The following is a 24343-nucleotide window of genomic DNA, read 5'->3' on the forward strand; positions in this document are numbered from 1 at the left end:
GCTACATGTTTATCACTGTTATGGTTTCCCACTTGAGCTGACTTTTTGATTAATTGTGCGCTTTCCAGGCCCTGTCACATTGGATAAGAGGGCTTCAGCTGGAGTAGCAGTTAGACACACACGCGGTAGCTGTGAATGTGGAAAGCAGGGCTTTCACCATCCCCAACCCTGACGAGACGTTATCAAGAACAAAACGTACAGAAACCAAAGCTCTATCTGCTCTATGAAAGACACAAATGTAGTTTTGGTTTCTACCCTTTTTTATAGGAGAAGGCTAAGTTTTCTCATTTTCACAGTGTTAAGTATACAAATTTAAAGATTCATTTGTCGCTTCATATTTAAGTCACGTTTAGGCTTTGTGGTTACATTGCTTTCTGAATCCAGGCATTCTATGAAGAAAGGATTCATAAAATGAAGAATAGAAAAATATGCAATGAAAATAGCAGCTTGGTTTCCTAAATCCCCAAGGACCTCATAAATTACAGCTAAGTAAACTAGTATCCCTACTAGTACCACGAATCCTACCATATCACTACCACCTCTAGGACTATTATTATATGCTCTTGTTTGATTTTCAATTACAAATTCAGGTGATAAAAGGTAATAAATGCATGCGGCACTGATGTGCCATGGGCACTGAATCACAAAAGACTATGTCATATGAAATAATTTAGAGTCAGTGGGTAAAATACTACACAATCTTGTTCTCAACATTTCACAGAGAAATCAAAGCTCAGACATTGTATATATTTTTTAGTCAGATGCCTGTTCTCACAAAATTTTTAGTCTCCTCAAAATAAAAAATAAAAAATAAATACCTTTTGACTTTTTTTGAAACAAAAAAGAAAAATACAAAGTAGAGGATGGATGAGATTCATATAAATGACAGGGAGAAGGGGGACAACACAGTTTAATTGTACAACTTTACCCTGAAATTAGAAGAGAAAAAAAAATGTGCTGTTTTTTCCTGCTCCTGAAATTTCAACAAAATTTAAGAAACACCGGGGAAAAAGTTCATTTCAGTTTCATAATGCACACAAAACTTGCTGCAATAACATCTAAATTTGGTAGATCAATAATGTATGATTTAGTTAGCTGCTTAATTATTCATTTTGGAGGTACCAAATAGGGTTTTAAAACAAATTCCAGGTGTGAAAAGATCTAGGAAGTACAGGTGGTATAATCAAAAATAAGTCATTTTTTTCCCCAATGTAATTATTTTCTGGAACATCAGAAAACTTCCAATTTTCAAAATTAGAGACATTTTGATTTAAACTTTATTATGTGTTTTATAAACTTTACAAATGCTGAAATCAAAGGCCCTAAATACCCTATTTCAAAATACTATACAGAAAAATAGCATATATCAGGGTATCAAAAGGTCACGAGTGACAAATAAAAGGAGATGGTAGCATAAGAACAGTAAGCAAAGATAAGTAAAAAAAAAACGACAACAACAAAAAAAACAAAGCAAACAAAAAGAATGTTTATTTGGGAACAGAAGACTAAAGAATACTGTATATGGTTGCAAAGGTTGTTGACTGCACAAGAACAGCAGCCAAGGGGTGAGTGGAAGCTTGTGCCATTTGACAAGCATGTACCCACCAGGTCTAGGGGACACCTATTTACACTTTGTACAAAAGTACCTTATGAGCGAACGGCAGCACTAATCAGGAATAATGTATGGAAAAAGCTGAAAAATTTTTAAATGAAAATGCAAAACAAGTTCCATTTTCTTCCCTGAGTTAATGAAATAGGGAAAAAAGTGTCTAGGGGGTCTAATTGTGAGTTTCAAAATGAATTTCTGCTTTTAGGCTAAACTGTGAAAGTGTACTAACCAACTGTGTGTAGGAGCCTCAGTCCACAGCTCCAGAATGTGCCTTCAAGTTTCCATAAGGACTAACTTAGCCGGGCCAGAAACATGCAGAGAATCTGAGTGTGCAAGTTTCCAGTACCACTGGACAGGTTATCAAAAGGTTCTTTTGATCTCTTATCACATTCTGGCTAGCAATTAGCAGCCTTCCATCAGACAAACCTAGTTTATAGGACATTAGGTGAGATACTAGGCAGTATCTCTTAGAGAGAAAAAAAATGTGTTAGCTAACTTTGTAAGTAGTAAATTGTCTGGTCCTTGTGAGGACAATGTAAAACCCAGAAAAGAAAAAAAATGTATCATCACTCAATTCCCCATTACCACGAGTCTCTAGATTCTGGAGTCCCACCTTTCATGTATGCCACAGAAAATGCAGGATTCAGAGCACAGATACTGCCTCTTAGAGCAATATGACCTAGGGTGCAGTAGGTACAGAATCTGTAACTTTAGGTCAAGAGTAATTTCTTTGTATGTTTGCTGGAGGATGCAATGAATAATAAATATGTTTACAAAATCCCCATGGTAATCTTGTTGCTTGATATACGGTTCTTGCAATTATTATTTAGAAAGGTAGGTATAAATCATAATGCTAATTTTATGGGATCGAGTTTTCATTATAACCCCTCACTCTTTAAGGGTAAGAAAGTGAGAAATAGTATTTTAGTTTAGTTTAATTTGGTTTGATTTTTTAAATTGTTTGCAATAAACGATTGGATCCTGAAGAAAAAAAATTGTTATAAAAGACATTATTAGGACACTTCGCAAAAAATTGAAAAAGTCTGTAGATTAAATAATAGGATTGTATCAATTTATATTTGATTTTTAAAACTACAGTAGACTAATATAAATGAATATCCATGTTCTTAGGAAAGATGTTGAAATAAAGGGGCATAATGTCTATAGCTTACTCTCAAATGCTTCAGAAAAATATATATATATAATTTTACTTGCATTATATATATATATATATATATATGAGGAGAGAAAGAATGATAAAGCAAATGTAGCAAAATTTTAACAACTGGGGGATTGGGTTGTACAGCACATAGGAGTTCATTGTATTATTTTTGTAACTTTTCTTAAACTTGAAATTAGATTCAAATTAAGTATGAAAATGTTAATTGAAAAATGACTAATCAACTAGGGTTGCCCATTGGTGTAAGAAGAGCTATTTACACATGAACAGTCCTTCCTGGACTCCACTTCGCTTTCCGCTTTCCGCACCCTAGGCTAGCGGCCTGCTCTGTGTGCAGGAATGGCTGTACAGAATGACGTGGACAGTGCTACAATTATGTCCTCTCCTCTTTCATCCTCCTTGCACTACTCCAAGTGAGCATGTGAAGGGTGACTGATGATTTGCTATGTATCTCTGATGAGTACTATATTATTTGCATCATAATATTTTCATTTCTTCCCCCTCCACATAATGCCACGTTGACAGCAAGGTCAGTTAAGTTACTATAAGGGATTTTTAATGAAAACAATTATAAATTTAAAATAACTGTGTTTAAAGCATTTAACAGTCACTAGGGTCAAGTGATTACAGCAGTTACAAGACCCGTGGGATGTGTTCGCACCAAAACAAAGTGAATAAATTACCTCAGCTGGCGCATGTAATCACTAAGTGACCACAGGGGTCAGGCAGAGTGGAACCCTGAAGACTTTCACGCAAAACCAATAATGAAAATTTATCAGTCAAAAGGTGGGGGGAAGGGGGGACATCGAGAATTAGTGAGTTGAATCATAGACTGGAAGCAGAACTGACTCTCCGTGCAACTTGAATGGCAGGGAAAATGGCATTCAAAAACCCAGGGGACGGCTGGAAAAAAAATTCCAGGAAACAATACGCAGGCAGGCTGGGAGGATATGGAAGTGATCTATGCAGTATCGGCAAGTTAAAAGCCAAACCAAGGGCTACTTTGGTATAAGAATGTCTGTCCATATCCAGAAGCCTGTGGCGGTCCGGAAATCCATTCAGAGGTCTAGGATGAAAGACAGTGAGGTGTGTGATGTTAACGATAAAACGATCACCTCTAACATTTACGTGGCACTTGACATCTTCTGAAGATGCTCCTCAAACTTCACCCTCACAGCTCTGTGACTATTCCTCCTTGCTGTACAAAAGAAGTGGCTGAGAAGCAGGGAAGCAACACATTTTGTTCATGGAAGTACAACCAAAAAGTGAAGAAAGCCAAACATTTACTAAAGAGTCCCTATCTGCTAAACACTGCTGGGAATGTCATCTCAGGAGACTCTTATTTAAAAGAAGAGACCAGAAGCCTTCAAGGTAATGTTTGCTAATGGTCTGAAATTAGTATGGAGGGGAGAAAGGGATGATGACCAATTAGGGAGGCAGGGCCAGTTATTTAACAGAGGCAATCTTTGAATAAGGCCTTAAAGAATGAACAAGTTCATAGAAGAAAGGGAACAAGACTGGCAGGCTGACAGAGGACCAACAGAAGCAAATAGTCATTTACTCAGCAAATGTACTGAATGCTTTCCACACACGCACTGCTGTGCTTGTGACCTCATCAATGAAAGAGAGAGAGAGAGAGACAAACATGCCTGTTCTCATGGAGCTTGCTTTTGTTCATCTATCCATTCACTCAATGCACATTTCAAGCAGCGCCTATAAGTCAGGCACTGTTGTAGGTACAGAGGATACAGTGCTAAACAGCATAAGCCCAGACCCTCATGAAGCTTGCATTCAGCAGAGGAAGACTGATGATAAATAAAAAGACACAGAAGTAGAAAGAGTAAGATCTCACCAAGAAGATGGTGTTTGAGCAGAGGCCTATAGCCTGAGGAAATGGATAAATACAAAGGTTCAAGCTGAGAATAACCTTGGACCAGAATGTTGCTGTGCTTGAAGGAGAAGGAACAAGGGAGAAAGTAATAAGACATAAACCCAAAGGTCTAAGGAGATGGTGGAGACAAGCGCAGTGGGGAGTGAAGTTGGAGAGATTGGACCAGGTCATGAAGAGCTTTGAATGCCACAGCAGACCTCGTTGCATCAGTAAACAGTGCCTAAAAGGCATTCCACAAAATCTCAGTCTGATGGGACGTCCCATGGAAAAAGGGACCTGGGTCTACATTTCTCCATCTATAAAAATGGTGGTAATCGCATCAAACAACCAGAAGGTTGTGAGGATTAAATGAGTTAATTCTCATAAAGAGTCAGGCAATAGTGAGGGCTCAGCAATTGTTAGTTTTTATTAAATGATTCCAGGAAAGATGAATGGCAGGCTGGTCTTGTCAGTTTCTTTAGGCACAAACGAGACCCAAAAGACACTCAAGAAGTAAAGCTGACAAAACACAGTCCTAGACAGAGGAGGATTAAGAACCTGGATTAATGGGCATGTGAATCAGAAGATGGACTGAAGAGAATGAGCAGCATTTAGAGGAGATATTAGCTCCGTTTGAGATAAACTGGTTTTGAGGTATCTGTGTACCTTTCACCATCTATGGCAAAAGACCCAGTCTCCAGTTAGATGCAAATATCTCAAGAGAGAGAGAGAGAGATTGAGATAAAATCAGTATTCCATTCCATAAATCAAACCTCAAAAAATGAAAATAATCTCTGAGGTTTTGATATGCAGAATTAGCATAGGATGAGAAATGGCAATACACCCAGGCAGAAGACAAAGCCATTAGTCCTGGGCCCTCCACTAACAAATCTGTATGCAATTGGCTAAGACACTGAAACTCTCTGACTTCTCACAGAAGAGAGAATACTGACAATCAGAGGCTGGATGCTAAGTGCAGTGATACTGCTCTCATTCCCTACTGGATTCTCAGTGCCTTCCACAAGCAAGACCTGGCCCTCAGAAGACACTTAGATCATATGCAAAGAATCTTTTGAGGACGCAGTCCCTTTATGCTCTAGTGTACAAGGATTCTGCTCCATGATTTAGGATTACATAGTTTGGGGGCTTCAATTTTCCCTCTTGGAGCAGATGACTTGGAAACTTGGTGACTCTGCCATTTCCAAAGAACTCTGTTTTTATTTTATTTATTAATTTCCATAGCAATATAATTTTCATACAGTAAAACACAAAAAGATTCACACTTTTCAGAAAACTGTTTACCTGGCTTTCTCTGTTAAGCTGATGAAGTAACAGTTATGTATGTCTTGCCCATGTCTATTTCTTTTTAGGTAATGGGGTATTTCGGCAAAGGAGAAAAGGAGGGAGCTTGAAAATTGAAGGTTGGAAGACTGCAGGCAATGTCCAGTGATTTTAGCTCTTGTCCCAGCTCTTGCACTGGCTCACAATATGGACTCTGGTCTGTCCTTCCACCTTTCCAGATCCCTATCCATCCATCAGCAAGACAGGGATAATACTGTCTGCCCATATCAACTTCCCTGCACCGTTAGAAGCATTAATGGACTAATATACTCAAAGGTACTTTGAGTCCTTTGGAGGAAAGATGTCATATAAATTAGAGGCATTATAATTAATGTAATTTAAGAAAATGGCTAGCCATAACAAAGAGGATTAGGTTCACATGGATCACAAACGACCTAGTCATCATGTCCTCAGGTCACTAACGATCCTTTCTAATGGAACAAAATCCAACCTTACTTTTTTGAGTATATTCAGCTATTCTGTATTTGGGGTCCCCCCCCCCCAGTATTTTACTTAATTCTATATCAAAATTGAACTATATTTCAAAGTTAATTTTTCCTTACTGGGAAAAAATATTTATATATGAATTAGACCAGAAGTAATTCACTTTAGGATAAAAAGTTCGTCAATGTAACAAAGGACAAGCAGATAATCAACATGAATCTAACTTTTATTTTTATTAAGCAAATACTCATGCTATTACAGATAAAAAAACAGATGTTTGTATCATAATGACTGGATATATAGGCAACTCATAGATATTTTTTGAAATTCTAGAATCACATACTAAGACAAAAACACCCTAAGTAATTGCTTGAAATTGAAAGAGAAACTATTAAATAAATTATAAGTCTAGGACGGTAATTGGGAAAATCAAATTACGAATCAAAAACTGAAAAGTACAGCATGTCAGATATTGTTTTTGTGAGCAAGCTAAAGATTAAGAAATCTCTTTGATATTAAACTCCAGGCAATTAGAATCAAGGAATTCTAGGCTCTGAGGAACTCTGTGCACATTCTCCTCTGTAAGTCACGGGAAAAGCCATCTTGTTCGTCCTTCTTAAAGCTTCGTACCTTTGTCTCTTTATTAGATATGACTATTAAGTAGTCATAAAGTTGTATCACTGTCAGCACGCCAGTGAGTTCCCCCTGCTCAAATCATTTCTGAAGCTTTTCTCTGGAAAATGTTAGACACCTGACAAGAGAAGCAGTTTCCATTTTGTCACATCATGTTTTTTTTTTTATTCACAATGTTATATCCCCACTGGCCTACTTCACACAAGTTCCAGCTCCTAATCATTTTGTACTATTTCAAAAAATCGGAAGCCTTCAATGTGCAAACCATATCTGGAAAAATTTTATGTGTCAAGTTATTTAAAAAAATAACTTGAAATCTGACGAAAGTCTGGTATGCTGGTTTGTGAGACGGGAGCTAGCGTGCAGAGATCGGTGTCCAGAGCAGGGGTGGTGACAGTGTGAGGAAGAGTGAGTGAGTCAGATTAAAGATGGGAGACAGGAAGGAGATAACAGGAGATCGAAGAGAGGGACAGAGAAAGAGGATGCCTGGGTCTCCTCAGATATATGGTTCAGAAGTTAATTAGAACCCAAGGAGACATCTATGTGCGTTCGGTCTAGGAAGCGTGGAAGGGAGACAGTGCCCGGTTGCTGGAGGCCAGGCAGGGCCATGGTGTTCGGCCTTTCATCTGCTCCACAGGCAGAGTGGGCCACGGGCCGTCACTGCGGCACAAAGGACTGTAAGGCCACTTTCCCTAAGTTCTGCCTGCCCAGGGAGTAAGAAAAACTCACCAACAGAGCAGGAAGGAGTAATCATGTACTGGAACACTTGGATAATGGAATTTAGCAGCAAGTAACATTTACTGACCATTCATTGCCTGTACACACTGGATATCCGTTATCTTGTGTAACCTCACAAAAATCCTGTAGGTTAAATATGTTAAGCATGAATAATTCTTTTACAGATGAATAAATTGAATATCACGGAATGAACAAAGTCAAACCCAGAATTTGAATTAAAAAACCAGTGCTTATGCTCTTAACCTTATAATATAATGTCCTTTTATTCAATGCACACACATGCACTCACGCACGACACAAGAGGAAACGCCCGCAGTTAATAGTAGGTATCGATGAATTGTAGGACACACTGGTGACCTTCGTGTTTTTCTGTACAATCACTTTTGTCTTTTCACAAAGAATATGTAAGCTTCATAATTAGAAAAAGGTTTTAGTCATCTTTAAAGGACCCTTGAAGGATGAAAATTTTCGGCCACGAGGATATTTAAATATATATGCGAAAAACACTCTCTCTTAAATACTACTGAGATTATTACATATAAATTACAATCTTTAGAGGAAAATTTGACAATATATAATAAAACATTTTTAAAGATGTATGCATCATTTGGAGCAACAAGTATAATTCTAGGAAGATGACCTATAAATATAATTAAAGATGTTTGCCAAGAGAGAAAGAAGGATGTTTATCACACCTGTGCAGATGATAATAAAGGAATGAAAACACCTCAAGTGTTCAGTAATAGAGATGGCTAACTAAATGAGTGCACTCATACAACAGACCACAATGCTGACACACAGTATGATGTGCTAATTTTTTGAAGTTACAGGATAATATGCACAGATTAATTTTAAAAAATAGTAATTAAGCAAAGTCCTTAAAGCATGAAGATTGTTGCTACTGAGAATATTAAAAATAAAAACAGAAAGTAGAAAAATTTCTCAAATGCTACACACCAAATAGCAATTATTCTGAAAATAAGATTATGATGAATGGATATTTTCTACTTTGCACATGTCGAATATTGGAATTTTTATAATGTCTGTATATATTATTTATATTGAAAATATTCTTTCTAGAGAAAAAGTCTTTTAGCCATATTTATTGATGTAGAAAGTTGTTCACAATATATTGTTAAGATGAAAAACAGACTATAAATGTTATTACTGTAAGACCTCTATTTTGGTTAAATGCATATGTGTGTATACATATGCATCAACAGAAAACACTCTATAAAGAGTCACACTAAAATGTTAACAGTGGTTATCTCTGGCCACAGGCAATTTTATTTTCTTCTTTTGCTTATCTCTATTTTCTAAGTCTCTAAGAATGAACATGTATTACATGTATTATGAAAGTAAAATAAGTAGCTCAGGCTGTGAAAGCTTTTCCTAAAGACTGGCCCCAAAACTTTGGGCCAACAGCAAGATCACGGGAAAAAACAGTCTCCTAATACGACTATTGTGAAAGGGACAAAAATTGATTTGTGTATCTGTGATATGGGACGTTTGTTACAGTCACACTCCGTTACAATCACGTCTGATACAATGGTCCTACAAATATGAAAAACCCTTTTCCCGAGATTTTCCTTGGAAGCATTTCTTTCTTTCTTTCTTTTAGGCCTGGAGGAAATGAAGCTCAGAGCTATTACATGACAACCGAGACCAAAGAAAAGCCATAATTAAAAGTTCATGGCATTGGTGCTATGTTAAAAGGGATTTTGACTGACTAGATAGCTATATTAAAACTTTCTGCTGAAAGAATAGGCCACCCCAAAACATGGTCTTTTAGTTATAATTCAGGAAACAAAACAACAACAACAAATCCTTTTTAAGTATTTCTACACACATATAGAAAGAAATTACTAACAATAGCCAACTGGCTGTTATAAATACTTCGAGGAGAAAAGGAAAAGGAAGGGATAAAAAAGGAAAAGTAGAGAAAGAAAAAGGAAAGAAAGGTAAGACATTTTATACACTGCATAATTTTAAAGTTTGGGCCAAAAGTGCAGGCAGAAAAAAATTTTTGCACTTTATGTTCATTTATTCATTCAGATTCAACAACCGTTTGTGTGCACCAACTATGTTTCAGGCCCCTGAATTGGGTGTATCAAGAGCACTCATTAGGGACCTACTGGTGTCTAGTAGGAGAGACACAAGTGAGCAATTATATAACAACCATGAGAAAGGCTGCAAGGAAGCCTGACCAACATGTTACCGGAAGCAACCAACTCTGAAGGAGCATCAGGCATAAGAGACGAATGAGTTCTCCTGAAGGAGAGGGTCACTTCAAGAAAGGGAAACCGGGTTTTTTTTGCAAAGAGAAAGAGGTGTGAAAGGACATGTGCATTTGGGGAATGGGAGGAATTTTGGTGTGGGTGCAACTGAAAGTTGTAAATAGCAGGTAGACGTACAATCAAATGATGAGATTCCCTGATGCTCACCTGTGCTGCATTTGTGGATATATATGCAATATGCAAGGAGAAAGCTTTCAAAAATGTCCTGAAAATGAGAGGGCAGTAGGCACGAAGACAAGTGAACAGTGAAGAATATCAAAGAGGCACAGGCTGGAAAAACAGGCAAAGTGAAGGAAGACCACACACGGCCCAATGCCTCACAAAATGTTCCTTCAGGCACAGCAGTGCTGTTAGAAAGTACTGGAGTTCAGAATTTACTGAAAAGCAATAAAAATAATCACATTTTCACTGGCTAGTAATCCATATTTGGCAAGTTTATTTTTAAGCCAAGTCTGTGATTGTGATGCATTTTTTGCCAAGATAAAAAAGAAAGTGTTATAATGGTCGAGTGGCTGGGACCCCACCCCAGTTCAACTCACCAAAGCGTATTTGTGACAGACTTCTAGCGTACCTGAGCTTACATGTTAATGGGACGATAGGATTTAACTATCACTTTAAAAAGTACTTCTTTGGGGGAGATTTTTCTGTGCCTCTTTCTCGTACCTCTGTAGTCCCTGGCGATCAGAAGCCCTGGGCTGGTTCCTGTGAGAACAGCCCCATACAGCTCCATTTGTGAGACAGGGATGGGGATGTCTAATCAGCCAGACTTGTGGAGAAGTGAAAAACGGGGATTCTGGTGGCTCCCTCAGAGTGGCGGAGACCGAGGTTTAAAATTTCATTCCCCAATCCATGGTAGAAATTTCAGAGGGAAGGGGCCACTAGGGCAAAAACAACAGCTATTAGAATACACTGATTATTTATAATTCGAGTGTTCACAAGTGGGAGAGACCTACCCACAGAAGACAAGATTTTTCAGGCTCTCATCAGTTGCTGTTCACTTCAAGGATGGAAATGAGTGCAATAAAATTCTAATGTCACAACATCATTTAAACTATCCCTTGGAGCTTATGTGATTGGCTGTGTTTTTAGTGTTCTTTATAGATATTTACTCTCTTGTAATTCTTGACCATTGGAACGGTCCACACCAAATTCGCAACCTCATAATGCACGCCCATCAGCCAACTCACGGACAGAGGTCGTGCCATCAAAAATGCTTCAGTGTAACATAAACCCACCATAGACTGGAAGTGCACATATATGTGAGCGTATGTGTTAACGGAGGCAGTTATTCAAAACACCACCACCTAACCCAGGATACGGTCCCTCCGGCGGGGATGCCAGGCCCTGGACTAGGAATAAAGACAGGAGAACACACTTAGGAAGTGAAGTCTGATGGACCCAAGTCAGATTCTGAGGTCACCTCCCAGTCATGTGATCTGAGGTAAGTTAACTTTACCAAGGCTATTTCCTCCTAAGTAAAAATAAGAAGCTAGTACCTACTTCACAAGTTATTGTGAGAACTGCATGAAATGGTACCTGTAATTGGGAGTGTGGGGAGGAAAGAGAGTGTCTAGACCCTACCACCTAAAGACATAACATAGCAGTTCAACGTCCCTTCATCCAAGGTCCAGGGCAACTTGGCCGCTCATTATCTGAGTGGCCCTGGGTAATTCATTTAATCTCTCCAGCCTCAGCTTCCCCTTCCATCAAATAGAGGTGGGACCTCCAAGGCCTCTTACCATCCTAACCAACATTACATACAATTATTACAATTACTTAGAGGGAGCCTTGTTTTCAGTCTCTATTCTTGTATCTTTTGATGCTCTCTTACACTCTAAATCTCTCTTTAAATCTAGAGTTCCATAACTTTCTAGTTCCTGCCTTTTGGATTCTATGACGCTAGCTCTGTCGCCTCCCTCCACACTATTTGTCGACAGTCATTATAGGCCAGGGACTGTGTAAAGAATGATATATGTCCAAAGTAACCGGGACCCATCATCCCTGAACCAACAGGGAACTCCTGATGGGATTCTCAGGCCTCGCAGCTGGTAGGTCAGGGTGAGATTCAAGGCAGGAAAGGCTTATGTATATCTTTTGAGTAAGAGCACATGGTCAAATAGCTACTTAACTTCCACATGAAACTGCCAGAAATCAGTTCGAGCTTAAACTATGGGAGTTTCCCAATTGCCTTAAGCCCACTCATAATATCACAGAATAGTGAAGGAAAAGTGCTCACACTTTGGGGTAATACAACCCCAGGTTTACCAGTCAAGTGTACTTGGGTGGATTAGCCTTTCTGAGCTCCCTGTCCACTAAAGGAGCTTGGGTAAGGTAATCCAACTGAGCTTCAGGTTCCTCATCCATAAAATGCTAATAATATGAGCAACCTTAGAGGGATGCCCTAGGGACAGGAGTGCCTGGCCTGTAATAGAAACAGATTACCCTGCTAGGAGAATCAAGGAGTTTGGGAGGATGATTAAGCTGTTTCCAGTAATCAGGGCAGTCTAGACTAGAGTAGAAAGAAGGAAATCAGAAGATCATTGAACTCTAAGCACCTGCCAAACTCAAGCACGTGGGAAGTGAATGCCCCATGATGGCAGGAGCCCCAGACTGATCTGACCCTTGACTCTACTCCACTCTGCTCTGAGAGGCAGCTGTTGCTAGAGGCACTTTTTTTCAGGTGAGAGGTTCCCCAGTGATCCAAGAGTGTAATCATATACCATCTCTCGCCCTCCGAGCACCAGGAGGCTGTGGGGGTAACTGGCTATTCTGGACCTTCCCCTATGGGATCCCAACTTCCCTATCCATAACCCATGGGCTCTCTTCTGAGCCCCCTGCTCAGAACTCTTCCTCCTACCTCAGAATATCAGAGAGAAAATGGAAATAGAAGAAACTGACCACGCGCCTGGCACTTAGCATTTCCTTATCATTGTATTTCCTTAGTTACGGCACATTTCCATTTATGGAGTAATTCCTTTTATAAAATCTCCCAGTGTTTACCTCTAACCTACTAAATAATTCCTCTGACCTCTTCCTGTTTTTACCCTTTAAATATCTGTTGATGGTTCATTCACCACATTCCCCATTCAGTTATTAATGGTCCACAGAAACTTACTAGCAGCAATCATTTACTGATTAATCTGCACAACGATCCAGAAAGACAGGTAGTATTAATCCTTAGTTCTGCACAGGGAAACCAAGGGGAAAAAAGAGGTTAACTTAGCTGCCCAAGGTCAGCAGCTAAACAAGATTAAAACCAGGATCTATTCTGTCTTGTGTTTCTGTGAACACTTCCCACAGTGTTATTCCCTTTACAAATTGTCAAGGCTAGATCATTTCTGTGTTGCGATTCAGTTGTTAACAAAAGTTCAAAGTGCCAAAATTCAACCAAAAATAATTTTCCCTGCTAATAGTTCATAAATAAAAGGGGCTAAAATGAAGAGATAATAGTACTTGAAAGTTAATTTTAGAGTCAAGAGAAGTGAAAAAATGTGGATTATAGACCCAGCTCTGCCATAAGGGGATGCTAAGCAAATCACTTAACTTCCCTGCAACTCTGAGTCATCTGTGAAAATGAGATTATGCTGAATGACATTTAACATATCTTGCTGTTTTAAATGAGATGACTGAATACCTACTAAACCAGAGCAAAATATAAAGCTCCAATATCCATGCTGCCAAGATCGTGGTAAAATCCGTATATTCATTCACTGTAAATAAAGTACACAGCTACAATCCCCTTGGAAAAAAAGATGCCAGCAGACAAGAAGAACCATAAAGAATTCCATATCCCTTGACTTAGTAATTTAATTCATAATATATTTTACCCTATGGAAGCAAAAAGACACATACAAACAAAAATGCACATTTCAGTGCTAGCCATCAGAGGAAAAATGAGCAATTTAAATGTTCATTTCAGAGGGACATCTTATTAAGTAAAAGCACAGAACAATATAAATGTCATGTTGCTATTAAAAAGGTTAAATATAAAAATTATGCAAAATCGTTTAAAATCTTACCAATATTATTAAATGAAAATAACAAAAAGTAAAAGAGTAGATATATACTCTGATGTCAACTATACAAAATGTGGATGGATGTGCAAGATCACAGGAAAACTCAAAACAGTTATATTATTAATTAGGCTTACTGATTTTTTTAAAAATCGTGTTTTTAGGGACTATTATTTTTCCATTAACATTCGATCAATTGTTAAAAAATTTCTCGAATGCTGATTTAAAGTTTCTGCCTAAACTACCTGAGTAGTTTTTATTGGCTGACATATTACTTATGATGTTATTCTTCCAAAGTGATTTCTGCTCTCTGCTATACAATTCTTTAGTATCTCTAGAGATTCTAAAATCTCGGAAACTTTGCACTTCTTTCCTTCACCTAAGAGAGTTCTTAAAAAGATCTGTCATCTAATCTAGCTATGAACAACCCCATGATTGCCTTCTAATGCTAATGTTGGGCAAAGTCTGACTCAGGAGTGAAGATTTTTCAGATAACCCCGACCTATTGGTGCCTCTACAGTAATCACAGAGTTGCCATGATACTGTTCACGGTATACAGGGTGGTTTCAAATTCCAAGTTTTAAGAGCTTTACAGAAGGATAGCTTATATTTTCAGGGGTCTTAGGACACCCTTCCTTCAGGTTTACTTAGAAAAGCTGCTCTCACACAGCACTATGCGGGGACCCGCCCTTCACAGTAGGACTTTTACATGCTCTTCATTTCTTAGAAATGTTCTCTTGCTAGTAGGTCATTTGTACATCTTTGCTCATAATATCTGGGAAAGACTGCAGAGCCAATGAATTAAAAATATGATTCTAGGTCTCATGTGTGCCAATGAATGCCCTCATTAAAGCAGAATGAGTGAGATGAGATGAGTTTCAAAGCTTTCCATCCCTTTGCCCCAGAGCCACCGAGGCCAGGCAGTGAAAGGATGCACAGTAAAATTAAATATCTAAAAATTCATCTTTAATTAACAGAATTGGATTAAAGCTAGACACCACCGCATATCATACGAGAAATGGCTGAGCTGGCTTCCAAGTGCTCTAATTCAATTAGGACGCAGTGAGTGACACTCGGACGGGAAAGGTTAATTGGGGGCGCCAGAACGCAATCATTCCTTACCTAACCAGTCATTAAACTTCTTAACCTCTGAGGGCAGTCCCAGCTCGGTGAAATCGCCTGTGTGGAGAAGGATGTCCCCATAAGGCATCTGGATACCATCTGTTCTGGAGTGTGTATCTGAGATGCAGACAAACCGCGTGTGGCCCGCTGGTTTTGGAGTGTCATATGGGATGGGGTCGACCCTAAAGTAGACATAACAGATCCCATAACAGTTAAATATATTAGAACCCTCGTAATTGTCATCGCACATACATATCGATTGTTATCCACGAATGCACCCAGACAAACTGATGCAAAGGCAGAAGGGATACTTTTGGGTACAGAGGAGACTGCATTACGCATATATAACCCCAATGGGCAAATTCAAAAGCCTTACTTACCTGGTACGAAAATTAAAAAGAATATTGTACATGCAGAGTCGGAAATAACACAGGAAACTGATGGAGTGATTAATGGTGAAGTTTAGGGATACCGAACCCCAACTGGGGAAGCAAAATTATGCTATTTTTTCTCTCATCATGCTCCAATTGATCCCACTACTCATTAGGAAATGAATAACTAATTTATTCCTTCTTAAACATGCATAAGTTAAGCGACGAACTAATTTACAGAGAACGCTGCACATGATTTGCCAACTGAGATGTAGAGAGGCGTAGATAGTACTAATATTTAATATCCTTTCCAGAACCATTCGGCACCCATATGTCCTTGGTTTTGCCAAGAGTCTCAAATTGTAAGAAGGAAAGGTAAAGCCAAAATAACGGAGCTTTTAAAAAAATCATTGGGTGTTAAAAGAAACAACTTTGTAAAGCTCCTTCTTTACCTCAATGAATTATCTGCAGTCCCAGTACACCTTAGGTTACTTGGAATGCCTGGGGCAAACATTCTATTCTGTACAAATAGTAAGACTTTTAATGGGTGTCTATATATCTACATATGCATTAATATATGTATAGTTTTAGAGACCTAAGCACTGTGAAATTACACCAGGGCATAAGTATCAAAAGGCAAAATGATCAACCCTAAGCAAAGAAAATGAAACAGAACATTCTCATTTAATTGAGTGTAACAAAGTGTGCTAAATAAACTTGGTAAAGAAATGCAAATCTGACTCTTCAAGCATACAGTTTTAATTATTTAAGGGGTTGGTAACATAGTTAAGGATGCTTTAACTATATTAACTCTATACTGACAGCTTCCTTTTATTTCTCTGTAGAAATGCATTTATTTTAGATTATGGGTGAAAAGGAGCAGTTATAAATGCAAAGAGAAGGTCACAAGAAAAGCAAACATGTAATGTGGAGATTACAGCGTAGAACGTTTAATAAGGAACAATATTTCATGTCACAGTTTCACCCTTGACAGTTACGCAGCAGAGAACACACTGAAAGCTCAACACAAGATTCCCTATATATCTTGCCTCTATAGGCTTTGCTTCATTTTTCTTTCCTTTTCCCACTTTTTAAAAAAGAAACAATCGATTTTAACAATGGCAATTGTAGTGAGGAAAATTAATACATCAGTATACAACCTGGCTAATCTTGCATTTCTTTCTCGGTTAATCTTTTAATTTTATTTTTATCTTTCACAGAGAAGAAGGAAAGTAAGGAAGAAGAAAGAAGAGATAAAAGAGAGAAAGGAGGACGGAGGGACGATGAACTCGTTAACACAGTGGGTCTAACTGGAAACCTAGAAGGAAAGTTTACCTTCTGCAAGAAGTAAATGGATTTTTCCTGTAAAGGTTAGTAATTAATAGTGTTGTCACCATGGAGGAAATTCACTAATCCACTGAGATTTTATGAGTAACCTGGAAACCCTCCTGATTATATCCAATGTTGACTTATTTTTTAATATGTGAAAAAGTTTAGTATCTTCCTTTCCATTTCTGAGACTATTACGATCAGTCTAAGTGGTTCTAATCTTATCAATTTCTCCTGTCTTTTAATAGTAGTTTTCCCAGAGGATGAATGACCATCCATCCCCTCTGCAGCAGGCTGTGTCATCCACTGAAAGTGATAATATTCTATTCCTGTACCTACAGTTAAGGTGCTCCCTAGAATGGGACTATACACGTTTATACTTGGGCCATCAACATCTGAATGAAAATTAAATAAATTAACCGCTGAACTTTAAATATGTGAATAAATTCAGTATTATCTACACGTGTATATACACATACCTTTATTTTCCAGTTCTCGTACTAATAATCATGTATAGACACAGCCTCCATTTCTTCCTTTCTGTAACTGAGCTAAGCTACTACATGAAAATCTTTCAGGAGTCCATCCAAATTTATCAGAGGGACATCACAGTTATAAGTTTGAATTTATGAAACATAAAGCAGCACAGATATAAACTCCTGTTCTATGAATCTATTCAACTTAAGCAAATCATCACATGGTACATAATTTATTTCCCACCTTGGCTCCTTACTGGGCAATAACTTTCTAAGACTATTGGAATGCCAGTAAGCTTTTGAATGACTGCAACTTCCTTCCCTACTCTATCACTTTCTCCAGAAAAAAAACCATTTAAATATCCAACAGAATTAATGTGACATAAAGGCCACAAAATAGAAAAATAGAGGGGACCGGAAATAAGAAGAAAACATGTCTGTTCAGCTTTGAGCCAAAATAAAATGATTCAGAAATACACAGAAACAACGCCAGAGAAGGTTCACACGATAACACCACCAACTTGATGTCATCAAAGAGAAACAATCTGTAGGCATTTGACAGAGATATGGAGGACCGATTCAAGGTAGACGACTGGGGCAGAGGGAGACACAAATGCAGAAATTACATACATCGCCTGACCCAGACACACTGGTATCCTTTGTTACCCACAGGACTAAGCACAAGAAGATATGACGGAGCAACACATCAGAGCCATGCTGCAGGGTAACATGACAAATAACATCTGGGGGTCACAGGAAGAAGACATTTCCACCCAAAGGCATTCAGAGTTGAAAATAAGACATCTAGTAGAACAGGCAAGTTGCAGTGGATATAATCAAAGTTGAGACAACCCTAGGGGAACCACTATTCCCAAACTGGGCATTTGGTGAACACTTTGCAAAGTCAAAATAAACATTTTCACTATAAAAGCATATTTAAGGGAGACCCTGACAACAACTGAAAGATCTACCTCTTCACATGGTGTGAAGACACTCACGCTCCATTTTCCCTCTTAGTTAACAACTTTAATGCTTACCCTTGATGCTGCTGACTTCTCAAATGACCTAACATTCCCCCCAGGGAATCATGTTAAATTTCCTAGCAAGTGAGTCTCTTACCAAAGCAATCTAACCCCTAGAGCCAGATTCAAATATCAGAGCGAGATTTGCGCGTACATCAGAGTACACCCAGGGGAAAACAGGATGACATGGGAAGATGAGAGGAAGACAAAGCATCATAAAATCCCAGAGCTGGACAAAACTTTAAGGGGCATCAGATTCACTGCTTTATATAAAGCTTGAATCCCCTCTACTCCTTTCCTGTCTACCAGACATAAATTTTCTTTCCAAGGTTTCCAGAGAAAGGGAGCTTTTGAGTCCCTTCCCTTCCCCCAGGGCAGCCCATTTGGGTTTTTCATAGCTCTACTTGCTGGAAACTTTCTGATCCAGAGTCTGCACCTCTGAGAAAGCTGAGCATGGGCCAAAGAGAGCTGGCCTGGAGCCTGAAGACTGAGTAACAATTTTGGCTGAGTTATTCACTTTGGACGAGTTATTCATTCGTATGGTCTTCATTTTTTTCTCTCACTTGTAAAATGGGAATAATAATGCCTAATCTGCTAAGTTGTTATGAGGATATAAATTGTCAAGTACTGGGTCTGGCACATGGCACATGCTCAGAAAGTAGAAATGCAGAATGGCATAAGGGTAAAGCATGTTTAGCTATTCAGCCAGATTCTCTGGTCCTGAATCTCACACCACATTTACATACAGTGTGACACCCAGCAAGGCACTTCACTTCTATGCCTGGGTTTCCTCACCTGTCAATGAATATAAAAAATAGTACCTATTTGTTGTGAAGATGAAAAGGAATAATGTGCTCAAAGCATGTACCACAGTAGACACTCGACAAGTGTTTTTTTTTTTTTTTCCCCACGAATTAGTAGTATTTTTACTACTATTAGTAACAATAGTAGTAGTAGTGGTATCCTTTAATTTCTCTAACCTTCATCTGTCCTTCTGTTACCAAGACATTAATTATAACTACCACACAGGGATGTTATGAGAATTCAAAGAGATTACATACGCAATACCTAGCACAAAACTGGGCACACGGAACACAGTCAATAAATAAATACATTTCCTTCCTTCCTGTGATGACCTTCGTAATCTCAGTTCTGCACTCCAAAAGTGAAAAGAAGAATTCAGTCCCTTTTCCATTGGATAGTTCTTCAAATATTGGAGGATATGTATTATAAGCCCCTATAATCTTCTCTTTTCAAACTGAGGAGCCACTGATTCTTCTGTCTTTCACTGTATGATAGATAGGGTTTCTAGTGCCCTCAGAATCCTGGTGATTGTACATTCTGATGCTATGATCCCCTCCACTTGCAGTGTCGGAGTTTACGGGCCATGTGAATTCATGGACCAGTCAGCTGTGAAAGACAAATGCCAGCACCGGCGGCAGAGAGCCGACGGTGCGGGACACCCAGGCTGCCGTGCCTCGACGCCTGCACTTTCATCATAAACTATTTTCTGACTAGATCTCCAGGTTTTGTGCCAAGTCTCAAATCTTGTTCTTGAAACTTGATTCTCAAATGTTTACATATCTCGCTGCATATTCAAACAAACAAACCATGCCCATTTATTCAATCTTGGCACATTAGAGTTCTTTGCCCGTAAAAAAAAATATTACAGTATTATTGCTTCCACTATGGAATCCTCTTTTGGCCATATGTGTTATTTTTTCCAATAACGAATTCATACAGCATCACAAGTTCCATTGATAGATCTTCAGAAAAGCTGTTATCATATGGTTTGTTATGACATGGATTTCATTTTTAGGCCACATGTGCAGTAAAAGCCTTATGTACATAATTAACCTATAATTCAGTGTCAGAATAGAGTATAACCCTTACAAAGTATTTTAATGGGATCTGAATGTATTTACCATCCCCTTCCACTTGAAAATGGTGATGTTATGATTATGCATTCCACTGACTCTATCTCTAAAAAGTTTTTCAGTGTGACATTAAAGCTTTCATTTTACCCAGAAAATTTGGATGGCATAAAAGCTAATAAAACTGTCTGTGATGTTACACCATTCACTCTAGAGGTACTACTTGATGAAGATATGCACAATCCACTGGCAAAACGATGAATAAATACCAGGCTTAAATTAGTAGAATTATAGAATTTTTATATTGAAAGGAAACGTACAGATTATCTAATCTGTGTTTCACTTCTTTGACTATCCTCTTCATGGTTTTTGCCTTACTCATGTATACTATTATTTAATGTTTGTTGTGTCTTATAATTTTTATACAATTTTTTTTTTTTAGTTTTGCCCTAAAAAAATATCATCTATAAAGTCATGGATTAGATACTCTGGTTGTATTTTCAACTATATAATAAAATAAATATATAACTATTAAAATTCTGTTTAAGGTTTGTCCACTCTAAAGAACTAGAACTCAAGATCTTCTAACTTCCAATTGACCTGTATTTCCACTCACTTAACTTTGGAAGCGAACATGATGCCTGAACTTGGAGAGGAAAAAAATGGTAAAAATTACAAAATGCCAATAAATCAATAGCTTAAATTCTTGTAGCCATTAACATCTAGAGAGACTGCTCTGAATTATTGGAATTTGCTGTCAAAAATATCTAAGTTTTAGTGTTTCACACATTGACCCCTCTATTCTCATGTACATTATCAAGTCAAATGGAGTCTCTTAAAACTTCAAAAATAAACAAACAAACAAACAAATAGAACTGTTTATTGCAGTTCATAGAGTGAGTGGGCAATATAAAAGTCTGATTTTTATAGTACTGATAAAGATAAAAAGTGTTCCTCATTCTCAAGGACGTCGTTACACGTGCAAATTGACTGCAAACGTTTCCAAACACAGGTGTCCTTAGAGGGACTACTTTAGTTAACAGAATAGCGTCATTAAAAGAGTCTTGCTTGGATAAAGAAGCTATGGTACATATGTACAGTGGAATATTACCCAGCCATAAAAGAGACGAAATACTGCCATTTGTGACAACATTGATGGAACTCGAGATAATCATGCTAAGCAAAATAAGCCAGACAGAAAAAGCTGAAAATCATATGGTATCACTTATATGTGGGATATAAACCTAAAAGCAACAAATGAGCAGGACAAACAAAAAGAGACTCATGGACATGGACTATAGACTAGTGGTTACCAGATGACTATAGACTACTGGTTATTAATGGGGCGGAGGAGGAGGGGGGAGGTAGACGAGATAAAGGGGGTCAAATATAGTGTTTAAGAGGAGGGTGAAGTGGGTAAAGGGGATCAAATAAATGGTAGCTGAAGGAAACTGGACTTTGGGTGGTAAACACACAACAGAATATACGGATGTCAAATGATAATGTACACCTGAAAATTATATAATTGTATTAACCAATGTTACCCCAATAGGCTTAATAATTTTTAAAAAGAGCCCTGCTTGTGGAGCAAGGGCTTTGTGCACTCTTAGCACACTGTCATCCATCAGCACTGTGACCCTGTGCAAGGCCCTTCCCCTTTTCTAGTCTCCATTCCTCAAGTATTTGAAAAGAGGAGCAAATGATCCCCAAATGATTAGCTGCATGGTTTCTGGGCCACTATCAACATGTACAAGACATGAGAAACAATTCAGTCCCTTAATCAGCTTAAAACATGTCATGTTCTTTCTCTTTGCAATTTTATTTTCTGCTTTCCAGACAATGCAAAGATAAACGCAGTCCATATCCATCCAAATATAATCAGGATTAGTAAGATTTTATATAGAACGACACGTGAAACTGCAAGTTAGGACTTAGAGCTTCCATGTGTATCTAGAGTAAAAGAGAACAAAGCCAGAATTCCAGTTACCACAATGAAACAAAAATTTTAAAATATGCGGTTTAACTACTTGCTTCAGAAATGTAGCTATTCTCATTTTTCTAAAAGTATGAGTTGGTGAAATTCTCCTAGCTTAGCCCTAATGCCCCAGAACAGAAACAGTGCTGAAACACAGTAAGTAAGCATCACAGAACCCGACACATAAATATATTCCCATTTGTACCAAGGGCACTACCTTCCTCTAACTGCTGAACTGCTGTATCAACACTGTTCTATCACCAACTAATTATAGCTAACAAAACCCACTGCACGGAGTGTGTCTCGTCTATTTTCCTAGTACAAAAGTACAGTGCTGACATTCAATGAATATTAAGTGGAAACAATTTAATTCTTTGAACGCTGCATGTGATATGAATTCATGGTCCTTGTACGAGTCCCACTTGAGATGTTTTGGTGCCCGTCAGGCTCGCTGCCGCGTGAGCCACTGAAGCCTCTCAGATGGCATGTTGTTAGGTCGTAAATATCTCACTGGAGATGCACCGTCTAGGATTAAATGTTTACCACTCTTTTAACCTAACGACAAAGTTAATTGGCTTACACGGCCTTGTATTTGAGAAAAGAAGGCCTGTGACACTGTACTGAGTGTCCATTATGCCACACCATCAGTCAGTCAGTCACCAATTGCTTAAGCACCTACCTGTGCGCCAGGTGACATGGTAGGTTCCGGGAAGACAAAGAAGCAACAATGGTGTTGGTTCCTTCAGGGACTCGTTGTTCAACAAATGCTTACTGGCATGACTGGTTTCTGCTCAGTCATTTAGTCATTTCGCAAGCATTGAATAAGGACCTTTCATGAACCAGAGATTGTGTGAGGCGCTAGGGAGACAGTTCTCACCAAATCAGAGATGGCTCCTGTGATGTGTAAACAGACGATTTACAAAACGACACGCCAAGTGTTTAATCAAGGATGGGTGAGGGGCTGTGGGGTAAAGAAAAACATGTCTCTGGCATTGCCTGAGGGCTGGGAAGAACAGGGGAAAATACAGTGGGTGGGCACAGAAAATAAAGTAGTGTGTCAACTTCACATGCTTGGGACAAAGGATCTTACGCTCAGAAAGAAGAGGCATGAGAGTGGTCTGAAGCTAGAACTTGAATTAAAATTTAAACAAGTACCGGGCTTGGAAAATCAGGCAGAAAGGAAGAGTTGTTCAGGCAACTGCGGGAGAGGTATGGAAGCCTGTAGCATATTTAGGGACCTGTAAGGAAAGAGGTGTGGCTGGAGCAGAGTCACTATGACAGAGCAGTGGAAGGTTTTAAAGGCTGGCGGGACTGGAGCCAGACCACACAGAGCCAGACTGTGGGGCCTGAACCAGCCCTGGAGGCAGTGAAAAACATCCTCCTCCCTCACCCATAGAAAGGTGCAGACGGCCACAAAGAAAGCTGGCTTTCAAGAAAACCCTTGTGGCTCCATGCAGGATGTGAGGGTGGCTGGGGTGGGGTGGGAGGGCACTAAGAAGGGAAGCCAGCCAAAATCTACGCCTATGATAAAGCCGAGCCCATTCAAATGAAAATAGATAGAAAGTGAGGATATGAAGGAAAGGCAGTAGAAACCTGATGATATTATAAACAAAACTATCGTCGTAAGTATACAATAAATAAGGATTGGAAAAGTAGTCAAAAATGAACAACAACATAGTACACTATTAAGTCTCCTGTGCAGCCCCATCTTGTCCTCATTTTCATCACTGATTTGGTGCTATGGACTGAATGTTTCTGCTCTCCCCTAAAATTCCTATGTCGAAGCCCCAAACCCCAATGTGATGGTATTTGGAAGTGGAGCCTTTGGAAGATAATTAGGTCACGAGGGTGGAGCACTTATAAATGAGGTTAGTGGCTTTATAAAAGAGAGACAAAATGAAGATGATCTCTGTCTCCATAGGACATAGCAGGAAGGTGGCCATCCACATGCCAGGAAGTGGGCTCTCAAAGTGAATGAACCAAACTGCCTGGCACCTGGATCATGGACCTCCCAGGCTCCAGAACTATAAGAAACAAATGTTTGTTGTT

General features: G+C 38.7%; 1 protein-coding gene across 5 annotated transcripts in view; it reads right to left on the reverse strand.

The window, feature by feature from the left end:
* MPPED2 (metallophosphoesterase domain containing 2) overlaps positions 1-24343 on the reverse strand; it is a 156984-nt gene that overhangs the window by 95366 nt on the left and 37275 nt on the right. For 4 of the 5 annotated variants that reach the window (XM_016154852.2, XM_016154854.2, XM_016154853.2 and 1 more), the window contains exon 3: positions 15248-15429. The exons of the other annotated variant lie outside the window; for it this stretch is intronic. In XM_016154852.2, coding sequence (XP_016010338.1) covers positions 15248-15429 — 182 coding nt within the window. The remainder of the gene's footprint in view (positions 1-15247; positions 15430-24343) is intronic. 5 annotated transcript variants of the gene reach the window in all.

Source organism: Rousettus aegyptiacus, unplaced genomic scaffold (assembly GCF_014176215.1).
Source record: "Rousettus aegyptiacus isolate mRouAeg1 unplaced genomic scaffold, mRouAeg1.p scaffold_m13_p_5, whole genome shotgun sequence".
Lineage (NCBI taxonomy): Eukaryota > Metazoa > Chordata > Mammalia > Chiroptera > Pteropodidae > Rousettus > Rousettus aegyptiacus.